Genomic DNA, 26092 nt, shown 5'->3' with positions numbered 1-26092 from the left:
CCTTAACATTTGACCTTTGAACATCAAAATCAAATCAGTTCATCCTCGTATCCAGGTGGACCTTTGTGCCAAATTTGAAGAAATTCCCTCCAGGCGTTCCTGAAATATCGCATTCACATGAATGGTCCAGACGCACAGATAACCCTAAAACATAATGCCTCTGGCCGCGGCTGTCACCGGCGCAGAGGCATAAAAAGAGAATGAGGCCAATCCGTCAACACAGTGTGGGTATCAACGCAAAGGGCCCTGCCAAAAAAGTTGAACCTTTCAAATATCTGCCAGGGCTCATTCCTGGTAGATTAGTAAGTAATGTGAATGTTGTTTTTCTATCATTTACCCCACGATTGTCGCCACAGAAGGTAAAATAAATGATCTTCTCGGATTGTTTTTTCTTGTCTCACTGATACCTGAAGCAACACGCCCCCACCAACTTGTTTCTGTTTTCGTCCTTAATACATCTAAGAAATATTGGAGATGCATTGCTCTCCAACTGCACAGACCTTGGGAAGAAGCGTTTCCTAGGTTGCTGAGCTGGTTTAAGAAGCACGGCAATCAGATGTTGCAGGTCAGTAAGGCTGCATTCACACCAGGTCAGACGTTGCGTCGATTCGTCGCAGGGTTGTGCGGCGGTGTAGAAGATGGACCATTACCTGCGACAATTAACGTCTTTTGTTCCCTCGAGGAACAAATCACCAAATCCTCTTTCTTCTCTTCCCCTGTCTTCATATTCTTCTTTAAGTATCATTTTCTTCATCTCCTGCTCTCTATGTGTATTAAATCATTTTTGGATTTTGTCCAGATACAGTATGAGACACATGGAATTGGGGCCGCTGCTAATTCCCAGTGATGAGTCAGTTAAATATGTGCGGCCATGTGTGGAAGGTCAGCACCAGAGTAACAAACTGAACGGGTGTTTATTATTTATTCTGCTCCTTAGCTGAACTATCTCATGCATGCATATTCAAACTGCATGTTTACATCTTCACTCTGAACTGAATGCAGAGCCGGGAAGGCTTGTTCCCACACACTCCCTCTCTCCCTCTCTCTCCCTCCCTCCCTCTCTCTTCGAACACACAAACACAACCTGCCACTTCTAAACTCTTTCCCAACAGCATTTCAAGTCTATTTTAATTCCCTTCCCTCCCTTAATTGTGTTGTAATTTTTCAAATAGACAACCTTATTCTTCTTTGTCATCCTTTTCTTTTCTCTCTTCTTATATTTGAGCTTCTCTCAATCACATTCTTATCTACATTTTCACATTTTTTGCAATTGGATAATCAAATGTTTCAATCTGACGGTTGTTAAGAAAACAATCTTACCACAAGCTCCATCTAGTAGCTGTTCTGGAGCTTTTGATCATATCTCATGATCGTCATCAGCAGATGGAGTTTGCTCAGTTGTCCAAAAAATTGTAAATGTTAACATTTCCAATTGTTTTCCAAGGACTTCTTGTCCATGTTGGCGTAAAAGCTGAGATTCAATCTTGACCTTGACATCGCCATGTTCTGATGAAGATCGTGTGAAGCTTCAGAACACATATTAAAAAGGACCTTGTGAGGAGATTGTTTTCTGTTTCCAAGGTCAAGAATGAACATTACAACTTAATCTAAATGGTGATTTGATAAATAAGTCAACAAAGAAACACATAATGGATATTTTTAAAGTGGAAAAAGGCAGCCGAGACATCTCAAACGTACACAATGATTCAGCTAGTGTAGCATTGAAGATGATGTCATGGCAGTTTCACGCGCCATTGCTACGGCAATCAGCTGAGAATCCTGCCTACACTGAGGGGTAACTATCTGCAGTGGAAGCACAACATAGAGAAAAGTATCCAGTGGAAACACGGCATTATTCACTTTAAATGGCACTACAGTGGAAACCGCTTATAGTGATCACGTTTACACTGATCAACCGCTTATATGGATCAAAAAGCTTGGGACAGAATCATTCCTATACAAATGCTGTTTAAATAATTTGCTTATAGTAATCAAGTAGTCCGCTTACAGGGTTCATTTGGGGCTTTTCATACATGACAACATGTGGAAAAACATTTTAAAACTACGTTAAACTAACATCAGTTGAGTTTTTGTTTTGTTTTTTACTTTACTCCCGTGATAATTTGCCTCGAGGACCGTCTGCTTACCAGCTGGATACCTGTGGCTGATGCTGCGTGCACATTGATATCGTGACGGGAAAAGGAAAGTAATTTTCTCTGAAAAAGAAATGAATGCGCACGTGGAAAGCACCTGAGGTTGAAAACGCCCTCGTCAAGTGGATTGATAACACCCCGTCAGATAATGCCTCCAAAGTGAAACTCTGCCGACCGGCTCCTCGGCACCGCAGCGCCGGCAGCACATGCAGACCGGCGCCCATCGCCCTCCATGCCGCTACTGGGTGAGAGGACGAGGAGCCCCGGCAAAGGAGCCCAATTCATCAGCATGCACGCTCGTGCTGCAGAGCCGGCCAAAAACGGCAATGCCTCACAGACAGAAAAATCAGCAGCGAGCTAGTAAATAGCGAAGCGGTCCGTTTCATTATTCATGTAATAAATATACAAATGTCAATTAGATGGTAATCTGCATGAGAAATGACGCACAAAATCCAAGATTCAGTTATAACAATCATCCGCTTATAGCGATCAATTTGACCCGGACAGACGTGATCACTATAAGCGGTTTCCACTGTAACTGTAAAACTGCAGGGCTTCGATTTAAACAAATCGTTGTACTCATACCGCACAAAAAGTTATTGTGACCCCTGACCGGTCATTTAACATGAACAGTGAGCAACTGATCTTTCCATTAGCCTGAAGACACATCAGCTATCACTCCCTCTTCATGCATCCATACATACATACACACACTTGTGTTTCCTCCACTGTGTTTAATGGCAGTGTCTGTTTGACGGCTCTGCGCTAACACAATTTTCCAGAAAACCAATTTGTTGGTTGTCAGCCAGAAGACCCTTTTTTCTCATTATTTGTCACGAAGCGATTTGTTTCTGTGAGTTTAGGGCTCTTCTCTGTTGATATGAGAGAGAATTTTCTTCCAGGGTAAACAAAAAGACTGAGTGAAGTAATTGGCTGCCAGTTTGCCATGTAAGGTTTACCAGATTGCCTGTGTGATCGACCACAGACTCCTTCAAAGGGCCTAAATATTCGCAGTATAAAACATCAACGCTGACACTTGCACGCGGCAGATATACGGCAGCTAATTTGCTCTCATCCGCGCAAACAAAGAGATTCTCCTCGGATAACACGATTTCAGGGCATAGTAAACATCCTTACAACAGCATGAGATTCAGAGAAACTTAGCACTGGGCAACACTTTGCTCTGGGGACAGCATGATGAATAAAATTTGGTCTGATAAATAAATGTAGAGCCTGTGTATTTAAAGGCCTCTGGATGAGATTATTAGCAGCTCACACAGCGATTAAAGCCAACTTAAGAAGTCGCCAGCGGCTGTGTTCCCACTGCCTAATTGAAACCATTCCTTATTTACTCATCTCAACTAAGGGGATCAGAGAGCAAGCAAAGACGGTTTCATTTTGCACTTAATATCCACCGCCTCGTGAACCACGCGCACACGCAATAGCACCCCTCTGGGGGAAAGGACAGGGTGTTCATGTCGCACCAAGACGAAGGGGGGAAGGAAAGAAAAAACAAAATCAGAGAAGGATTAATTCCATTTCTAAAGGCAGCCAGCGGTGGAGGAAGGGAGGGAGGAGGAGCAGCGGGGGGGGAGGAAGACGAATATGTTTCACCCGTTTGCGATGGCGGCCTATTTCTTTGTGTTAATTCCTCCACGCCTTTTAACTTCTAAAGCTCTTGCATTGTGGCGCACTAGGACAGAGTGTGATTGAGAAATTTGGAGGAGTATTTTTAGCCAAAGCACTCACTTTCCCTGAGGGGACAGCATATGATTTTTTTTTTTCCTCCCCTTCTTCCTCTCCTGCTTCTTTCGTGGTTTCACAATGAACCTCTGGATTTGTGCCCAGGAGGAAGAGTTGGGATCCGAACTGAATCAGCTCTCGAGCTGCATCACAGGAGGAACTGCCTTCTGATTGGCGCTAGCAGGCTTGTTCCAGAAATCCCTTTTTTTCCTCTATTGCAGTTGCTGATGATGTAGTACAGCACGCTGAAAGCACGCCACATCATTGTGGTATACAGCCTGCACAAAATGGTTGAACAATGTCACACATATGTGAGCTTCAGCTGAATTTGTCTGCCAGAGGAAGTGTGGTTTGTCGAGGTATAAAGGCTGGGGAGTGACAGAATCAATGCAAAAGGATTATAATAATCTCATTCTGAAAGAATCACAGAGTTGTAATCAATTACAGATATTCAAAAGACAGAAATCAGATTAGAGATACAACCTGAGCTTTCCTTTTTTTTAAGACGGCTCAAAGACATTTGAAGGAGAAGTCCTGAAAATGCAAAGCAACATTATCAACTGTTAGTTGTTATGGTGCTTTTAGATTGAACCTGAACATTTTTCATCTCTCTTTATTCACGCAAATTTGTCTGCTTATTCACCACACACACACTCGCCAACTATACAGACGTTGGCTGTAGATATCTAGATATATACAGTACGTCTTGACGGCAGACATGTGACTCAAGTCATTTGGTTCAAGTCTCAAGCAAGTCCTCAGTCATTTTTTCTTGGTCAAGTCAAGTTAAGTCACAGGTTATGTCAAGTCAATGTTTTATTTTTAAATGAAAGCAGGAAGTGTTGATTTAAAAATAAATCTTTACTTTTGTTCATGTCCTTGACACAGTCTACAAATACAGACATTGAAACTGTAGTAATGTTGCTGGTATGATGTCAGTACACAGTCAAAAGATCATTTTCACTGTCTGTTGTTGCTGTGAACTGCGCGTGGCCTGCGGTAAAAATAGGCGAGAACTCGAACCTCTAGAGGAGACGCAGCTGACACGCTACTCCCACGAGCAGTGTGGCTGCTCTAACCTGTTGACATGTACGCCGAAATAAAAAACAACAGGTTCCGCAGCCGCCCCATGCTGCTGTCGTTCCCCGTGTGGCCCGGCCGTTAGACATATACACTGCGTGACTGTTTACCAGAGGCAAATTCCCTCAGAATTTTTCTAAAATTAAACTAAAATAGCTCACAGTAGTTTAAGCTAGACAACAATTTACCTCAGACAGATTGCCAGACGCTGCTCTGGGTCAATAGGATCCCGGTTGTTGGTCCTCTGCCTGCCTATTCAAACCTTTTATTGAAAAAGTGCTTCAACTGTCGCAAATTTGCATTGCTGCCGGTATAAATAGTTTTGATGCAAAATATTCACAGCTGGGTATTTTATTGGCCAAAAACATTATGTATTTTAATACACTGGACTCCACTGGAGTCAATGAGAACGTAACATTTCCTTTCTAATGTTGGCATCCAGTATTCTTGAGCCTGTAAGTGATGTGCATGTAATTATGCTCCCAAGACAGCAAATTCAAATTGCACATCCACAATCACACGAAGTACATGCACAATAAAACACTTCGATGGCTTCTTAGATAAATAATGTATGAAATGCCACTGTGACTGTAACGACATGCAGAACAATCAACAGTAGACTGTAGAAAAGCATGTAACTCATACATTATAGCAGCACTTTATGTGCAGTCCAGTAAATCACTCACTATTATATTACGAACAGCAGATCCACACATTACTATCACAGTAACGCAGGCGCTTGTCAGCTTCGTCTGCACAGGCCAAATGTAATAAATGACGCAGATGTTATGCAGAGCTGCTTTGCTCACAAGACTTTAACATCAAACAACCCTCAGAATGTGTGAGAGCGTGCTGTCTGGAGTTTAAATGTGGGATGACTGACTGACCTCAATTTGGCCCCTGATGCCCTCGTGTTTGCATCGTGGGAAAAATAACTGTGTGTATGGCGTTAACACCATTCTACACAGCTCATAATTATGTTTCTGTTTATTTAGACAGGAGAATGATCAGTCAAATTTCCAATGTGAGGATGAAAGTTGGAGTCCTGACCAATATAGCGCTACAGAAATGAGTCTCACAACCCGGAACTGAGATAGCATTTTAGCACTTCCGGTTCCCTTGTCTGAAAGTCAATGGGTTTTTAGTTAGATGCCTGAAATAAGGTCTGTGGTTAACACACGCCGAAGAGATTTTAACTTTTTGTTCTACAACATAAAGTACATCAATAAATATCCCACTCGTGAATTTTGAAGCTTTTATGAGACTAAACGTCATCACGCTGACTCATCCGCCTTTACAGCCTCGTTGTGTATACTAGGGATAGGTTGATTTTTCGAATAGTTGTTAAATTATAGAGTTTATGCGACTATTCTTCCCATCTTAAAACATATATATTTCCCTTGTATTAACTGTTGCAGGTGCTGCCTGGTAGTAACGCTACTATTGGTAAAAAATGTGTGGCATGTTCAGGGAGGAGAGTTGGTTACCCAGAGGAGCACGGCGGGCGACCAGGGCGAGGCCGCCGCGCCGCGCTTGGTTTAAGGTTCCGAATAGCGGGTCAAGCCCGTTGGCACCGGACCACCCTCCCCGGGCAGACCTCCCGCACCGCCGCGAGCACACCCCGACGTTGTGTCTGCGTGTAAGCGGCGCTGCGCCCCTTAGTAGTTTCTGCAGGTAGATCAGCTGTTCCAGCATCAGAGCATATCATCATTCAAACCCGATTATTCTAATAATAATCGACTAATTCCCAGTGATTTTCGAATAGTATTTTTGCTTGGGATGCACATCCCTAGTGTATACTCACGTTCATGCGACCGTGGTGTAGTTTGTTTATAGCCTAACGTTAGCGTTTTACTTCTGCCGATTGCATTCATGCTCAAAAATCATAAAAGTTCATTTCTGGAGATTATCTTGTTGCACAAAACGTGCAAGTATCGTAAACGTTAGTTTGCCACAGAGCTTATTTTCTGCAATAATCCAAAATCCAATTGAAAAATCCCATTGGCTTTTTGTCGAGGGAACCCAGGGCGATGGTAATTTCCTGGTTTGCCTACAAAATACGTCATCCCTGGAGCACTCTGTTACATTCAGGCTTTGCATATTTTGGAGGCACATCCACAACCAACCAGAAATAGCACCTACAGAGCATTATAGCTACAGTTTTGGGGTATTTAGAGTATCCAAATACACCCTGAAAGTAACTTTTCGGGCCTCGTCTTGCACATTACTGCTATTATTTTAAAGTCTTGATAGCGTTGCTGACTCTACCTGAGACCAAAAGCACAAAGAACTGGCTGGCATCGCCTCGCCGGTCTCCTCAACCCACACTGTTGCCCTCTCTCTAACCTCCCATTGAACTTCTGTACTTTTGACTTTTCCCATGGATCTGAACGTTTCCTTCTGTATAGTCTCATTGACTCTAATTAGCCATAGCGGCATTTCCCACGTCTTGTGACAGCTCGTACAGACAACCAGACCTCCGCTCTCTCCCTCTCTCCCTCCCTCCTCTCCTCTCTCTGGTCTCTCGTTTTGCATCCAGCTCTTTGTGTTGGCGCTCTCCCACGCGCCCCAGCTGTTTGGCCTGCAGTAAATGTCGCCTCGTACGGCGCGCTGCTGGGATCCCAGCCGTCATGCAACCCGGGGCCAAGCGCCGTCTCCATCATGGGTACTCAAGCTTTCACTCTCTGTTTTGACCTCTCTGTCGTTTCTTCCTCCATCTTCCCTGTCCATCCTTCTCTCCTTCCCACAACCCAACTCTCTGTAATCTAATTGCTCCCATTCCTGAACCTGAACCGCTCTCCCTCCCCGCACTCATTACCATACATCCTGATTGGCCGATGTTGCCTGACAGAAGCTGCGTGTGGCTTGTTGTAACATAGCTGGTTGCTCCCTGAAACAGGCCGTCACCAGCGGCTGTCTGCTGCAGGCTTTCATCCCTCAGGGAGGTGTGAGGAGGCGGCTAGGAGAGAATAATGCTGAGAGAGAGCTTTGCGCAGCAACTCCGTCCCTAACTTTCTTTTATCAAACAGCTGGCCACTCACTGATTGTACCTCATTAATGTCAGGCCCCTGTCCGCTGTTCTTGGACAGTCACGTTGAGCTGAGAGGGAATCAAAGTAAGTGTCAGAATATAGAGAGTTGCCACGATACACGATACAGAGCCTAAGCAATCAGCTCTGATTGGATTTTGAGCCACTCTTATTAACTCCCAGATTGAGGGGATGGAGCGAAAAGCGTGATACTAATTGCCAAAACAAACCGGGATTGACTTTAAAATCAGTGTTGGTATCTGAATTGCAAATCTTCACGTGATGTTTGTTTTTTTGGGGAGGGGGGGTTTGGGGGATGGGGGGGTTGTAAAGCAATTTTCCTCCTCTCCTCTTCATCTCTGTTGGGCTGATGGGCACATATAGCTGTACCGGAACATTTCTACAATAATAAAGACCTAAATTGAATGGAAGAAATCAAAAGGAGGCTAACTGCTGTGAAAAAGGACTGTCATTTACATAATTTGCATAGTGTGACAGAAATAGCCCAGATACTAAGAGCTGCAGGGGAACATTTTTCTTGTGTGCTTTCCTGTGATCGGTTTACTTTAGAGTCACCTGAAACTGTATGCGTTGGATATTTCTTGCTGAGCTGCATGAAGACTGGAACAACTAAATGCGGTGCTAAATCGTTCTCACGGACATTTTTTTTAAATGTCACAATCAGGTGCAACAGGGAAGAAAACTTAAATTCAGACACTGAATTAAAGGGCTGTTGAAGGAAAAAGGGGCTAAAGGGAGGTGGTGAGGATAAACGGAAAGAAAAGCCGGTAGGGCAAGAGACATCGTGACAGTAAATGTGCATTTAAATACTCGTTATTGCCAGTTGAAGGTGATTCGTGCTGCTTCTAAATACAAATGTGTCCTTTTCCTGAGAAAAAAGTGATTGCTGTGGAGACTCAGCAGTGATATGTGTGGAATAAACAGAAGAATAACTACATTATGAACATGAGCAGTGACCACCACCATGGCTGACAGACAAGGAACAAGAAAACTAAAATTTCATAAACAGAAATCCAAAGTCACACTGTGCCGTACTACCGTACTATTTAGTATGCCAGAAAAAGGGCAAATATGCTTGCTTTATGCAAAAGTATGTGTAGATTTATTATTGGAAATCAATTAACAACAAAAAACAATGAAAAATATTGTCCAGAAACCCTCACAGGTACTGCATTTATCATAAAGAAATATGCTCAAATCATAACATGGCAAACTGCAACCCAACAGGCAACAACAGCTCTCAGTGTGTCAGTGTGCTGACTTGACTATGACTTGCCCCAAACTGCATGTGATGATCATAAAGTGGGCATGCCTGTAAAGGGGAGACTCGTGGGTACCTATAGAACCCATTTTCATTCACATATCTTGAGGTCAGAGGTCAAGGGACCCCTTTGAAAATGGCAATGCCAGTTTTTCCTGACCAAAATTTAGCGTAAGTTTGGAGCGTTATTTAGCCTCCTTCACGACAATGCCTTTAAAACTGAGCCTGGTGCAACCTCTGATAGATTGATTGCATTAATGCGTTAAAGAAATTAACGGTGTTGAATTGAATTTGCGTTAACGTGTTATTATCTTGTTAACTCTGGCAGCCCTAATCCCAATACATAGCATAGTCAAATGCCGTATGCCAAAAATACCAGGATGTCTTACTACATCTGGTCGCATTATGCAGTATGCAAGCCGGCACGCTTTTCTGGCTATTCTGACCCACAATCTTCTGTGCAGCAGATATATGAACAAGAGGGTCAACGTTCAAGGCACAAGGTTATGACGAAGTAGTATGTCCCAATTGTATACATACTGCATGCAACAGTATGTACTGTTTAAGGGCAGCTGCACTAAATGTAAAAATAAAAAGTATGTGATTAGGAACGTAGTCACAGTCCTGCTTGCTGCAAGCAAGAAACTGTTAACTTTCTCCAGGAAGTTCAAGGCAAAAACGGCACAGTCATCAGCATAGATGTGTCCAAATACACCCCCCAAAATTTAATTTGTGTAATTCCACATACAAATTGTTTTAACTCACACATTATTTCCTCTCAGGTGGGACGTCCACGTTGCGTCTCTCGTCGGTCCGGGAGCTGCCCGGTCAGCTGCAGGAGCTTTACCAGCAGGGCTTCGTTCTGGCATCAGTTCACCCGTTCATCCACCCCTGTGGCCCAGAGTCCAACAGCCCACAGCACCAGCTCTACCGGGCCATACTGATCCGACTCAACGACGGGTAAGAGCCACATGGAAGTGATTTTTTGACCATTAAATGTGTAATTGTCTGACATTGGAATAAGGGTCAAAACATTAGCTTCCACCCAGCCTAAGCTAATGGAAACTCAACCATCCAACAACAGTTTCTGCAGACAATTTAGTCATTAGTCGTTGCTCCTTTTGTAGATATGAAGAGCTCATTCTAAGCCAACGAAAACACAATGATTCTTAGTTTCCGGTGATTATACGCTAATGGAAATGTGGTTCTGAATACTATATTCCATTTCTGCCAATATATCCCCCTAAAATCCTACACATTGGACCTTTAAAAGGGCTGACCCTGAGGAAATCATCTTTCAGGGGCCTCAGACTTCTTAGCTACACCCCTGAGAATAAGACCTCTGTTATTACAAAATAATGCGGCCATTATAGTCACTTAAGAAAATATCTTGAGATTGCTAATGCACCTTAATTGGTGTCATTATGCAGAAAAACACTTAATGGAAATCAGATTCTGCTTCATCTTCATGTGTTTAGTTGTACTAAAATGCTATGCTGGCTGGTTGCTAAGTGACATTAGGGTTTATATAATGTTTCTACATGTTTTTAGGTACTGTTTTATGTTTCAGAAATATTTTTTTATGTTAGTAATGTGGGATACATGCGGGCAGAGAGATTTCCATAATGTCTACCACCTAAAAAAAAACAGTGGAGATTCGCGATGCATTTCTTATCAGACGTACAACCTTTCAGTGTTGGTTCAGCATCGCCATCAGAGCATCACAACATCTGTTAGTGGGTCAGCAAGCTGTCCTGCGGGCAGCTGTATTTGGACGTGAGTCAGCAATAATCTCAATCCTCTATCTACAGCCCTTTCAATGCTCCGGCCAAAACCGGCTGCATGGCCCAAAGTCACCGCCGCCCCCCTACATCTGCCCTCCAGCCCTGTGCCTGAGCCCTTCTGTCCTGGGAAATATGGGGGTGGGCGCACGTTCCAGTCAGGGCAGGACGCCAGGGAGCAGCTCCAAGGGTGTTGGAAGGGCATGTAGGGGGAGTGATGGACGGTGGGGGCGGCTTTTTGTCTGGTCAGAATCCTTCTAAAAAAAAATTAAAAAAAATCACTTTCTCTGGACTTTAGCAGAAAAACTGCTGAAGCTTTTGAGGGAATTCATTCTCCGTTTTGAATGGGTCTGACAGCCCCAGGGGTCATGGAACCTGATCAACTTATTCAAGACCACGTACTGTAAAGTCATCTCAAGTAAAAACATGACAATCAAAAAGATTGAAGCTATGAGGGGAAGTTTTTCCTTGTAGTTTTTTTCTCTGGCAGCAGTGACATGCAGACAGGCAGCTGAAGCCCCAGTGGTTGCTCTGTCTGGCTCTGAAGTCCAGCAAACATCCAGGCCTGTTTACCAAAACACTGTTTCCTGGCTGCAGGGCATGGATGTGTGTGTGTCTGTGTGTGTGTGTGTGTGTGTGTGAGGGTGTCTTGCCTCTTTCTGAAGAGGTTAGAGATCCAGAACTTCTTATTTGAAGTGTTTTATGAGCTTCACATGCTAACTGTCGTTGCGTTTACATTCATCTTTGTGCATATAGTGTGTAGCTTTACGTGAATGCGTGACATTGGGCCTCATTCAGGAAGCGATCTACAAACAAAATGTCCTCTTATTTTTGTTTGTATCCACGATTTGTTCTTATTTTGTTAGTACCCATTGATTTCTGGAATTCATCAATATTTTTTTTTATTTTTGTTCTTACTCATTGAGTGGTTGAGAGCACTCTTACCAAGATAAGAGTCCACTAAATGTTTGTCCAACGCAAGGAAACATAAATTTGAGGAATATAAAAAAAAAAACACATGAATATTATATAACAAAATTTAGATCATTATATGTTTTAGAGTAGTTATAATGAATGGGTTATTACATTAATGAGCTAAAGAAATGTTATTGGTCCACTGATCCCAATTAAGACTATAAAAATCCTCGGATGATATCGTGGCTTACATACTGCTCTTCCATGCTTTTTGATTTTCCTGTAATGCCAGTATTGACGTTACTACTGTACTAGAATTTCCCAATTTGCACACGGCACAACTCTCAACCTATGATAATTACAAACAATCGGCCACATGCCTCCAACTTATGATCAAGTGGGATTCATTATTCAGCACACCAGGGTAAGAGCAGATTTGGATAGTTAAGAACGGTTGGTGCATCTGGTGTTGACTTCTTTTATTTTTTCTCTTAACAGAAAATTAGGAGAAAATATAAGAGAAATTGAAGAGCATGTTGCTGCATAAGGCCCCACTGTTCAGGATAAATCTCCTCACTGTCTGCTGCTCCCGAGCAGAATCCACCACAGATTCCTCACAGCTTAAAACACATTTCTGAACGCTGACAAACCATTCCTGTAATTTCTTCACTGCTGAGCATAAACCCCAACACCGCTGCTACTAATCTACATTGACATTTCAGTCATTTAGCTAACGCTCTCACCCACAGCGACAGCACAATAACTGTGAAAAACCCAATACCCGATATTACAAGCAACCAAGAGTAAGGAGTGTAATAATCAGAGCTGCTGTGCCCCGACAGTTCCGCTGCAACCACAGACTGATCACGTAAGAAAAACGAAACAGAGGACATAAAATAAGAACTAAAGAGAGACTTGCTGTGCAAGGCTTTTGTTGCTGTTGTTGTTTTCAGAAAAATTAATGAATAGAGGATCATGGATGCGATTCAGAAGGGAGAAGGAGGATGACCGAGGGGATTTGGGGAAAAGATGAATTTAAGATAAAATGAGATGAAACTTTGTTAATCCTCATGGGAGAGCTAAATTGCAACAGAAAATGTAAGGATTCATCATAGAAGAAGAAAAACTAGAATACAAAGTAGGCAATAAACAAAAACATAAAAGATAAGAGCAGTAAAAATAATACAATCAAAAAGTAACGAATTAGAAAGGAAGCAATTAATTGGTTTGTGCAAATGTATGCTGATGATAATTTAAATTCTTAAGTGCGGTGAGAGCATCCACAAATTGTGTCCTGATGAAAAAGTGTTTTCAAGTTAGTGCCAACGGTCTAATATGCCTCTTTCCGTTCCCTCATCCCTGCTGGTGTTTGTTGGAGATAGTTGTTTATCCTCCCTTCAGAAGAAACCATTCGCTGCTCTTTCTTGTCGTACAGTGTGAAAAACAACCTCCACAGCGTGAGATAATTCATCACAGCAAACATGACAGCTTAATTTGGGTTTGTCAAACTTTCTGTTTTATCATTATTTACTGTAATTTTGCCAGAGTGGTGCGGTGCAAGGTGTTACGATACGCCTCACTAACTGTCAATCACTATACAGCCACTTAAAGAAACGGAAAAAATATAATCTTTTAAAAACTTGTTGCTGTACAGTCACCTCACATCCAGGTCTTCTTATCTGAGGCGTCTTTGTTCTCCACGATTGCGTTTATTTCAAGATGAAGTTTTTAATTAAAAAGGTAAATGTTAAAAGAGTGTCACTAACTAGTCATGTTTCCATTATATCAAGTCCTCATACCTAAACGACAGAAAAGGCTATTTTTCAATTCCTTCCAAAACAACCTACTGTTCATAGCCAAATGTAGGGGTGACCCTGAATAGTCGACTATTCGATCTGAGGAGCGTGATTCGACTGCCAATGTCAGGGTGGGAAATGTGGTTATGAAACAAAGGATCATTCCATTCAGGCGATGTGGGGGTGCTGAATGTCTGATTTTACATGGGATTGCTTGGTTTCTCCCAATAAATCATGAAGTGCTGTCGAAGTTAACGCGATAATAACGCATTAACGCAAATTTGTTTTCACGCCACTAATTTCTTTAATGCATTAATGTAACTTGTTAGGTTGTAGCGGTTCAGTTTAAAAGCTGGAGTGAAGATACTGGCATCATATGAAACTAGAAAACTTAAGGTATCCATTGGTATCAACCAATGTCATACTCACGAAGGATGCTAAATAATGCTATAAACTTACGCTAAATGTTGGTGAGGGAAAAACTGGCACAACCATTTTCAAAGGGGTCCATTGACCTCTGACCCACGAGTCTCCCCTTTACAGACATGCCCATGATAATCACATGCAGTTTGGGGCAAGTCATAGTCAAGTCAGCACACTGACACACGGACAGCTGTTGTTGTCTGTTGGGCTGCAGTTTGCCATGTTGTGATTTGAGCATATTTTTTTATACTAAATCCAGTACCTGTGAGGGTTTCTGGATCAATATTTGTCATTGTTTTATGTTGTTAATTGATTTCCAATAATAAATATATACATACATTTGCATAAACCAAACATATTTGCCCACTCCCATGTTGATAAGAGTATTAAATACTTGACAAATCTCTCTTTAAGGTACATTTTGAACAGATAAAAATGTATGTGTGATTAATCGTGATTAAATATTTGAATCGACTGACAGCCCTAAAATCATGATATATAGTCTATTTTGGTATAAATAGCCTATCAATAATACGGTTAATAAAAATGAGAAAATAACTTGTGTGCTTTCATTCAATCTCCTTTAGTGTGCGTGAATAAATCACCATGTAGTCTAAGTTGCATTATCCAAATTTGTGGGACCATCGGAGTATCATCTTGCTATCTCAATAGCCTCAGAAAGGCTAAATTACAACAACACAAGGCTACTATTTCAAAATCAAAGAATACTAATCAGAGCACTCACATCATTTTTTAATTTCTGAATGATTCTCTAAAATCAGCAGAGGGTGGCGCGTAGAAACATACGTTTGTGGCTTGTGTTTCTCTTTTTTTCAAAGATAAACAAGCTTAAAAAGAGGGTAATCAATGAGCAAAAAAAGAATAAAAAACATTTTTCCACGATCAGTTGACAATAGTCAAGACTTGACTAATCAGATTTGACTGTGTGAATTCTTAGTTGGGTACACCCCACAAAAAATGCTACACTGTTACTTCTATGGTTAAGGTCATGTTAAAGTGGCAGTAGACAATATATTTTTGCTTCATTGGCAAAAATTTGATAATAACCTTTCAGCATATTGTAATTCAAGTGTTCTGAGAGATAACTATCCTCGGAAGTCCGCAACCTGGGTGTCATCCTGGACCCAACACTATCATTCCAGTCTCATATCAGGTTCATCACCAAATCCGCCTTCTTCCACCTCAAAAACATCTCACGTCTCCGGCAATCACTCTCTGACTCTGTGGCAGAAACCCTCATCCACGCTTTCGTCACCTCCCGTTTGGACTACTGCAATGGAGTTCTATCCGGGGTTCCCAGCAAAGCCCTGGACAGGCTCCAGTATGTGCAAAACTCGGCTGCCAGGGTTCTCACCCGCACCAAGCCCTGGCAGCACATCACCCCCACCCTCATCCACCTCCACTGGCTCCCGGTCAAGTCCCGCATCACCTACAAAATCCTCCTCCTCACCTACAAATCCCTCAACGCCCTGGCTCCTCAGTACCTATCTGACCTCCTCCACCCTTACACACAGCCCCGGAACCTTAGATCCTCAGGCACGGGTCAGCTCTCCGTCCCTCACACAAGAATGAGAACTTTTGGGGACAGAGCCTTCAGTGTGACAGCCCCCACACTTTGGAACTCTCTCCCCATAGAGCTCCGCAACGCACCATCTCTGGACACCTTCAAAAGACTCCTCAAAACCCACCTCTTCACCAAGGCCTATGGCCCCTAGCTTCTGTTACATTTGTTGTGTTTATTTATGTCTTTGTTAAGCGTCCTTGGGTTTCATGAAAGGCGCTATATAAATCCAAGCTATTATTATTATTATTATAACTAGACTTCTGCACCTCCTCATGGCTCTGTTTTCAGGGTTTAGAAATTCTAGCCCGTGACGGGAGACTTTGACCAATCACAGGTCATTTCATTGAGTGAGTGTTCCTATTGGCTGTGCTCTGGTCATGTGACCAGAACTTGGTGTTCCGGGTCACAAACTTTCTCATTTTACAGCTAAACCGTGCATTACAAGATGATTCTGAAAACATTTGAGGGGAGAAATATGCATTAACGTAACATAATATTGATTCATATTTGAACAGCGCTGCCTAGTTTGACCGTTTGGTCGGAGTTTGCGAGTGATTGACAGCCAGCTCTAATAGACGGCAGCTGGACAGCAGACCTCAGATCAGCTTTAACTGCTTGTTTTCTTCCGGTCTGTGAAATCTTGCAGATGCAAATAGGAGCACCGGAGGACACAGAGGCACATGATTTTAAAAAAAACAACTTTTTTTAATCATATTTGCTCCAATCTCGCCTACTTCAGCTTTAAGTTTAGGAAACTAAAATGACTTGGTTTAGGGAAAGATTGTGATCGTGGTTAAAAGACAACCAATGTTGATTGTTGGAAGGAGATTAGATCCAAGGTTAAACACTTGCCCTCGAATACGAAACACTTTGTCATTAAAATTGGGAAAAGACAATGCAAAACATTGCTGAATTAATCCAAAATGGAACCAGAATATGAAAGTGAAAGGAACAGCAACAGAATTTTAAGCTCAGTAATTGGAGAGCAATAGTTGGCTTCTCTCCTTATGTGTTTATGACTTTTTTTTATCAGAGAACCAGATATTTTATAACTCAGTTGCTCATCTTTTACACTGATGATTCAACCAGGAGTTTCACGCCCACCCAAGCCTTGGAACTGACAGTCACATACAATTCTCTATGCAGAAAATTAACATGATTTATACTTTTGGAGCCGTGGGTGCCTGAAATAAGCCCCATTACTTTACACCTATTCTGTAAATTCCCATAAAAACAGGAAACTTTAAGGTACCTTTTGCGGGGGGAAAACATGGCAACCAGCCACATTTTAGAAGGTCATATAGTTAAAATGCATGGCACCTTATCTGCCCTCCCTTCCTGCAGATTGTGGCCATTAGTAATCACCTCCCATGCTGTTGTGTAGAACACCTCAGGTTCACTTTCGGCATGCCCAGACATTCAGTCTAGCAGATCTTCGCTGCTGCAAAACTGGACAACAGTAATATTGATTCTGTATGAAAAGGCTACAGCTGAATGGACTGCATCTGTCTTTTAAAAAAAAAAAGAAGACATGCTTGCCTTACTCTGGAGAAAAAGACACCATGAGGGGGGAAAGAGGAAGAAAAGAAATTCACAGCTGGAGTGTGAAGAAGTAGAGAGAGGAAGGCAGAAGGAGGCTGAATGGGATAAAAAAGGATGTGAGCGAGAGAGAGAGAGATATTGACTGAAAAGGGCAGAGGAGTCTTCCATCCTTTGATGGCCTCGGCCGAAAACGGGGCCCAAGCTTTATCTCCAGCGTCTGTCACCGTGGAGACAGCTGCTCACATCAGCACCAGCCCAGGGGAATCCAAATCTTCACCGGGGGAAAATGAGGGAAGAGAAATAAGAGAAACCCAAAAAAAAAAAAAACAGAGCATCGCTTCTCCAGTTCCCTTTCGCTGTCAGACCCAGAAATCAAAAGAAAAAGAAGAAGAAGACAGGGAGTGGGTTCGGGGGGGGGGGAATACAGTGAATGGGATTGAAAGCATGACAGCGAGCAGCCATTCATCCGTCGCTCCAAAACGAACAGCTTTTTGCGGAAAAACAAAGCAAAAGTCAAGGTAGAGGAGCTGTCTTTGTTTAGCATGCACGGTATGTCTGAGGACACAATCACAGTCTCTCTACAGTATTAGCCCCAGTGTGAAAGGCTCAGCCAACAAGGCACTTTACAAGGAGGGGGTGACGCTGCAGGAATCCAGTGCACAGTGTGGGAGTACACAAAGGTTGTGTACATACAGCGCTGTGTCATCTGTAAATGTTAAGACACTGTCACCTGACTGACATGTCTGGTTAAGTGGGTTATAACTTTAAAAACCTTAGACGGCAATTTGTCACCGGCAGCAGCCAACCCCCACCCCCAGTTACAACCTGCTGCGGGAAAGAAGAAGAAAAGAAAACCTGCAATGCAGACAGAATGGATTGGACCGTTTGAAAATTTAAAATGTCAACTGTCAAATTTCCCAGTGTTCAATTTGATTGCAATGGAATAGGGTTACAGTTCAGCAGGCAATGTCTGATGGGATATATTCATCATTATTGGGTAATTGCAAGGAGCTCCCGCATGCACAGGCAGAGAGAGAGAGAGAGAGAGGGATTGAAAGAGAGGGATGGGTTGAGAGGGAGGAGAAGGGTGGAGAGCGTGTGAGGGAGATGGAGAAAGAGGAAAAATAAAGAGGTACGTACTAAAAACCATTAGAGGGGATTTGCTCCGGTGAAATTATTCACAAATGCGTGAAAATGTGACATTAGGAGAGGTATGCTCTATTATTAAAGCTCCACAGCGACAGAGCGCTAAACATGGGTTCAGTTGCTCCCTGACTGTGTCGTCATAGCAATAGATGGGCGGTGGGTGATGGAGGTGGGTGAGAAGTCTGGTGGCAGGGCTCTGCTCCTGATGCAGAGAGAACAGGAGGGAATTCACATTTTCACTCATGTTCACTGACTTCGATGTTAAAATGTTTTTATGTTTTTTACCTATTTGGAGCCATAAGATCCACCAGGTCAAAATTTGAGAATGTTTTGCTTTCAAATCTCAAGTAAGTCAAGTCCTTATTTCTGTGGCTTAAGTCTGACTCAAGTCCAAAGTCTCAGTATCATCCCTGGTAATGGGCAGTGATAGTGACTGTGGCTGAGCAGACAAGTAAAAGAGCGAGAACTCCATTTACAGAAACACCAAAGAATTTAGCGCTTATTGCCGCAAATGGTGCCCAGTCGATAATTGAAAAAAGAAGGTGAGATCTAATTGAGTGTGCAGGTTTGTTCTGAGAAGGTTTCAATTTTAAACAAACAAAGACTAAACTGCTTGTAAACCTTTTTTTACAGTTTGACTTCCACTGAAAAACAATAATATGTCAAGACAATCCCTTTTCATACCCCAGTGAACACCGCGTAATTGGAAACCGCACATTTACAAATGATGTAGCCACTGCACTGCTAAAAACAAATCCCAAAGCAAGCCATTAACAGGTAATTCGCAATTAGTTACCACGTGAACGTTCGGCTCCGGTGGGAGTGATTAGTCCAACACAAGATGTTCAATGGCGAAACAAAGCATGTGACCCATCTGTGGGGCAGACAAGGAAGAGAGGAGGGGAGGGGGTTTAGCAGGTGTCTTCACCCAGGAGGGAGCTCCAGGTAGGTGGGCGAGCAGGCAGGCAGGCATTTGACACCCGTCTAACCACACGAGACCTCAGAGGTTGACAGCCGGTGCTGCACGCTGCATGAAAAGTCATCGTTTCACACAGAGAAGATGGACTGCAGGTGATGCAGCTGCTATTTTTAACCCGAGGCCTCCCTCCAGGACCGAGTGCACCGTTTGAATTGTTGTTCTCACACAAACCTCTCCTCCTCTCCGACACTTGGCCTGCAGAAGTCTCCTTTCATTCAGAGCTTCATTAGAAAATGAGTTATTCACTGCTTAAAAAGAACTGACATCTTCTCGGCGCAACACATTTCAGAAGGACTGAATCGTTTTTTCAGTGTTGTTTGATTTTCAATGATCAACTGGAGTTTTAATTCGTCTCCAAAATTAATTTATATCACTATGAAAAAAAAGCTTTTTATGTCATCCTTTGAAGCTGCCTCTTAACTTGCAGCACACAGGGGCACCTATAGACCTCTCAGTACAGTAAGAAAGGTCTATAGTACAAGTATAATAATTTAGAACGTCAGAAAGGAAAGACAGCAAATGTTTTGCACTTATAACTACACTCCATACTGTGCTGTCTGTATCTCTGTTTTGTTCCCTGAAGATGTGCCTGCAGCATCAAGCTGGTTGGTTGTGATCTATGTCGCAACCAACAGGGGATACATCCACCTTTTTTGACAGTGCCACCAGGCTTCTGCCATCGTGCCTTTGAATGTTATGACGCTGCGAAAAAGCGAGCGGCGGCTCTCAGCTCGTCGTAATGAATGTTTCACAGAGCGTGTGAAGTTTGTACTTAACGAGTCAGTCGGCCCAGTTTCTGCTCCGCTGTGTGCTGCGACAGCGATATATACGCATAGCGACGGGAGTCAGCGACAGTAGGGTAGAAGTGTTGTGACTATGTTTTGTCTTTTTGGATGGATGACATAAGCGCGGGCCATTGGTTGTGCTGTGAAGTCAAACAGAAAGAAAGCCGTGGTTTAGAGTGATAATGCAGTGATTTTCAAATGGTGTGATTCTGATTCGTGAGGGGAAAATACAAGAGTGCTTTCGCTCTAACAAGCCTATGAAGATTCAGGTTAGCAACATTTATTCAGACAGTAAAATGACATGTAATGTGGAAAAGGTGTATTTTTGACAGGGCACAAAAGAGAAGCAGGTGAGGCTCATCGAGCAAACACTCGGAGAGAATAAAGAAGCTCATCTTGGTCTCGGGTTCCCTGTGAATATGAGAGAGGCTTGTATCTTTTGTGTATAAAAACTCTGGCAGCCTGGGCAAACTTTAAAGGGGCACTCCTCCAACTTTATATGTGAAAGTGAATTTACTAGTCACAGGTGGTGTTACACAGTCTGTGTGGAAACAGTTGTGTCTTCTGTAGCTCTAGAAGGAGCTTTGTCAAGTCTGAGAAAAGTTTCTCATCTTGGGTTTGGAGACTGCGCATTTTTCTTTTTTTATAAATATCATGAATGACAAATTGTATTTTTACCAGGCAGGGAGGGCCTAACGAAAGAGACTATTGAGCTGCATTATGGGAAGTGTAGGATTCAGTGTTTTTGAATCTTGACATATCCCACTGTACGGACTAAAAGTCACAGATTTTGACCGTTCCTTTTTTAAATCTGTCTCTTGCAAATTCCCGAACTTTACGTAAGTACATTATTAAATAGATGGAGTGTCCCTTTAATTATGCATTTTTCATGTGAACAACAATAACACAAGTGAAAATAAAAGGTAAAATGTAGTTGGTTTAATTGACAGTGTGTTTTCAGTAAAATCACATTGAAGGAATATTTATAAAAAAAATGTATTCACTTTTCTGCCGGGACTTAAATGAGAAGATTGACTTTCATATCAGTGTGCTAAATATGAAGCTGGAGACAACAGCTGGTTAGCTTAGCATAGCATAAAGACTGAAAACAGGGGGAAAATGCTAGCCAAGCTCTGTCCATATATAAAAAACAAACAAAAAACAGCACCTATAAAGCTCACTAATTGAAACATTTATTATTCTTTGTTTTAGAGCTGAAGCGATTAATCAATTAATCGATTAGCTGTCAACTATTAAATTAATCGCCTACTATTTTATTTCGATAATCGATTAATCGGTTTGAGTCATTCTTTTTTTTTTTTTAAAGTAAAAATGATCTGATTCCAGCTTCTTAAATGTGAAAATGTTCTGGTTTCTTTACTTTGTGGACAAAACAAGACATTTGAGGAATGAAATCTAAATGTAAAAAGGGGAATTATGCCCCAAACTATATCTTTGAGAGTTGCAAGATAAACATATATCCAATAAACTATTCTTTGATTTCCTACTAATTTCCCACATGTTGTTCATAATTGATACATTAAACAGCTCAATCTGCATCCAACGAGAGGCATGACAGAAGAATCACTGCAACATACGCACACACACAGGCATGGACATGCACACAGTGACATGTATGTGCACTCAGAGGGAGGCTTTGCGTGAACTGGGAGCCTTTGACACGCACATCAGCTTGCACGCATGCATCTTTTAGACATCAAGTGTCCGTGTCAAACCAGAGCCCATGCAGAGCACACACAAACACACACACACTGTATATGCACAAAGCCTCTGTAGCACACTGAGGAAAAGGGCGTGTGGGGCTTCTTCCCCTTGTCAACAGGATGAGAAGCAGGGAGGTGGAAGCCGGGGCATTAGTCTCCTCAGGGCTAGCTCTGGGATTTCCTCCAGAGGACAGAATAGGAAAATACAACACCATATAAATAGATTCTCCCTGCTCCAAATACAGATACGGCCTCAGCAGGGAGGGCTGTAACATTAACAAAGCTTCTTGATGCAGTGTAATTTGTTGATGGGGGGTTATTTTTGTATTATAGATTTGACGCCGGGGCCTGTGAATAGCACCCTGTTTGTGGATGTTTTATGGCTGTAATTGTTTTAATTTAGGGTTGTTTGTGAATGCGTGTTTGTGTGCATGTGTGTGTGTGTGAATGCATGGGTACCCTCATGTGTCGAGAGCAGGCTGGCTGGCTGAAAGGCTGAAACTCATTGTCCTCTCCCCCCCACTGTGGTGCCTGCAGGGTGGAAAGGAGCCAGTCTGTCTGCCCACCGTACAAACTACAGCTGGAAGAGTGTCTGTCTGCCGAGCAGGTGCCCACCCCAGAGCTCATCCAGGGCTACGTCAAGAAGGTAGGGCTGCTTTACAAATGCCAAGCTAAAGGGTTTTGTCACTTTGTGCCCAGCTGGAAGGAGGGATGCAGGAAGGAAGGGAGCAAGACGTGGAGAGGGATGAATGTCCATCCATCCATCCATCTTCAACCGCTTATCCGGGATCGGGTCGCGGGGGCAACAGCTCCAGCAGGGGACCCCAAACTTCCCTTTCCCGGGCCACATTAACCAGCTCTGACTGGGGGATCCCGAGGCGTTCCCAGGCCAGAGTAGAGATATAATCTCTCCATCTAGTCCTGGGTCTTCCCCGTGGTCTCCTCCCAGCTGGTCGTGCCTGGAACACCTCCCAAGGGAGGCGCCCAGGAGGCATCCTTGCTAGATGCCCGAACCACCTCAACTGGCTCCTTTCGACGCAAAGGAGCAAGGACTCTACTCCGAGTCCCTCACGGATGACTGAGCTTCTTACCCTATCTCTAAGGGAGACGCCAGCCACCCTCCTGAGGAAACCCATTTCGGCCGCTTGCACCCGCGACCTCGTTCTTTCGGTCATGACCCAACCCTCATGACCATAGGTGAGAGTAGGAACGAAGATTGAACGGTAGATCGAGAGCTTTGCCTTCCGGCTCAGCTCTCTTTTCGTCACAACGGTGCGGTAAAGCGAATGCAATACCGCCCCTGCTGCTCCGATTCTCCGACCAATCTCACGTTCCATCGTCCCCTCACTCGCGAACAAGACCCCGAGATACTTAAACTCCTTCACTTGGGGTAAGGACTCATTCCCTACCCGGAGTAGGCAAACCACCGGTTTCCTGCTGAGAACCATGGCCTCAGATTTAGAGGTGCTGATTCTCATCCCGACTGCGTCACACTCGGCTGCGAACCGATCCAGTGAGTGCTGGAGGTCGCAGACCGATGATGCCAACAGGACCACATCATCTGCAAAAAGCAGCGATGAGATCCTCAGCACACCGATCTGCAAACCCTCCTCCACCCGACTACGCCTCGATATCCTGTCCATGAATATCACGAACAGGATTGGTGACAAAGCGCAGCCCTGGCGGAGGCCAACCCCCACCGGAAACGAGTCCGACTTATTGCCGAGGATCCGAACACAGCTCTCGCTTTGGGCGTACAGGGATTGGATGGCCCTGAGAAGTGCCCCCCTCACCCCATACTCCCGCAGCACCCCCCACAGTATCTCCCGGGGGACCCGGTCATATGCCTTCTCCAAGTCCACAAAACACATGTAGACTGGATGGGCATACTCCCAGGCCCCCTCCAGGATCCTTGCGAGAGTGAAAAGCTGGTCCGTTGTTCCACGGCCAGGACGGAATCCGCATTGTTCCTCTTCGATCTGAGGTTCGACTATCGGCCGAACCCTCCTTTCCAGCACCTTGGAGTAGACTTTACCAGGGAGGCTGAGCAGTGTGATACCCCTGTAATTGGCACACACTCTCTGGTCCCCCTTTTTGAAAAGGGGAACCACCACCCCGGTCTGCCACTCCTTAGGCACTGTCACCGACTTCCACGCGGTGTTGAAGAGACGTGTCATCCAAGACAGCCCCTCCCCACCCAGAGCCTTCAGCATTTCTGGGCGGATCTCATCAACCCCCGGGGCTTTGCCACTGTGGAGTTGTTTGACTACCTCAGTGACTTCCACCAGGGTAATTGATGATGGTCCCCCATCAGCTTCCAGCTCTGCCTCTACCATAGAGGGCGTATTGGTCGGATTCAGAAGTTCCTCAAAGTGCTCCTTCCACCGCCCGATTACCTCCTCAGTTGAGGTCAACAGTGTCCCATCCTTACTGTACACAGCTTGGATGGTTCCCCGTTTCCCCCTCCTAAGGTGCCGGATGGTTTTCCAGAAGCACTTTGGTGCCGACCGAAAGTCCTTCTCCATGGCTGCTCCGAACTCCTCCCACACCCGCTGCTTTGCCTCCGTCACGGCAGTGGCTGCTGCTCTTCGGGCCCGTCGGTACCCTGCAACTGCCTCCGGAGACCTCCGAGATAACATATCCCGGAAGGCCTCCTTCTTCAGTCGGACGGCTTCCCTGACCACCGGTGTCCACCACGGTGTTCGAGGATTGCCGCCCCTTGAGGCACCTAAGACCTTAAAACCACAGCTCACCGCCGCAGCTTCAGCAATGGAAGCTTTGAACATCGTCCACTCGGGTTCAATGCCCCCAACCTCCACAGGGATGCCAGAAAAGCTCCGCCGGAGGTGTGAGTTGAAGATCTCTCGGACAGGGGCCTCCTCCAGACGTTCCCAGTTCACCCTCACTACGCGTTTGGGCTTACCAGGTCTGTCCAGAGTCTTCCCCCACCCTCTGACCCAACTCACCACCAGATGGTGATCAGTTGACAGCTCCGCCCCTCTCTTCACCCGAGTGTCCAAAACATGCGGCCTCAGATCAGATGATACGATTACAAAATCGATCATCGACCTTCGGCCTAGGGTGCTCTGGTACCACGTACACTTATGAGCATCCTTATGTTCGAACATGGTGTTCGTTATGGACAATCCATGACTAGCACAGAAGTCCAACAACAAACGACCACTCGGGTTTAGATCAGGGAGGCCGTTCCTCCCAATCACGCCACTCCAGGTGTCTCCATCGTTGCCCACGTGCGCGTTGAAGTCTCCCAAGAGAACTATGGAGTCCCCTACTGGAGCCCCATACAGGACTCCATTCAGGGTCTCCAAGAAGGCCGAATACTCCGAACTGCTGTTTGGTGCATACGCACAAACAACAGTCAGAGTTTTCCCCCCCATAACCCGAAGGCGTAGGGAGGCGACCCTCTCGTCCACCGGGGTAAACTCCAACGTAGCGGCACTCAGCCGGGGATTTGTGAGTATCCCCACACCCGCCCGGCGCCTCACACCATGGGCAACTCCAGAGAAGAATAGAGTCCAACCCCTATCCAAGAGTACGGTTCCAGAACCGAGGCTGTGCGTAGAGGTAAGCCCTACCAGATCCAACTGGTAGCGCTCCACCTCCCGCACAAGCTCCGGCTCCTTCCCCCACAGAGAGGTGACGTTCCACGTCCCCAGAGCCAGCCTCTGCCGCCCGGGTCCAGTCCGTCGAGGTCCCTGGCCTTCACTGCCACCCGTGTGGCAGCGCACCCGACCCAAGCGGTTCTTCCTGCAGGTGGTGAGCCCACAGGATGGAGAGGAGGGGGGTGCCACGTTCCTTTTTCGGGGTATCCCCGGCCGGGCTCCGTGGCAAGCCCGGCCACCAGACGCTCGTTGACGGGCCCTCCGTCTGGGCCTGGCTCCAGACGTGGGCCCCGGGCTTCCTCCGGGCCGGGTAACTCCTCCTCTGCCTCGTGTCGTCATTGGGTTTTTTGTGAACCATTCTTAGTCCGGCCCCTCACCTAAGACCAATTTGCCATGGGAGACCCTACCAGGAGCACGAGGCTCCAGACAACACAGCCCTCAGGGTCATAGGGACACACAAACCTCTCCACCACGTTAAGGTGATGGTTCCCGGAGAGGTGTGTAGTA

General features: G+C 44.6%; 2 protein-coding genes across 8 annotated transcripts in view; one reads left to right on the top strand and one right to left on the bottom strand.

The window, feature by feature from the left end:
* The window catches only part of LOC141778521 (cysteine-rich venom protein pseudecin), a 153301-nt gene that overhangs the window by 60949 nt on the left and 66260 nt on the right, over positions 1–26092 (bottom strand). The window lies entirely within an intron of this gene.
* Positions 1–26092, top strand: part of rftn1b (raftlin, lipid raft linker 1b) — a 135047-nt gene that overhangs the window by 45951 nt on the left and 63004 nt on the right. For both annotated transcript variants that reach the window (XM_074652826.1, XM_074652825.1), the window contains exons 3-4: positions 10069–10246; positions 22500–22608. In XM_074652826.1, coding sequence (XP_074508927.1) covers positions 10069–10246; positions 22500–22608 — 287 coding nt within the window. The remainder of the gene's footprint in view (positions 1–10068; positions 10247–22499; positions 22609–26092) is intronic.

Source organism: Sebastes fasciatus, chromosome 12 (genome assembly GCF_043250625.1).
Source record: "Sebastes fasciatus isolate fSebFas1 chromosome 12, fSebFas1.pri, whole genome shotgun sequence".
Classification (NCBI taxonomy): domain Eukaryota; kingdom Metazoa; phylum Chordata; class Actinopteri; order Perciformes; family Sebastidae; genus Sebastes; species Sebastes fasciatus.
Note: the sequence above shows the minus strand (reverse complement) of the source record. Positions and strands in the feature narration are given on the sequence as shown.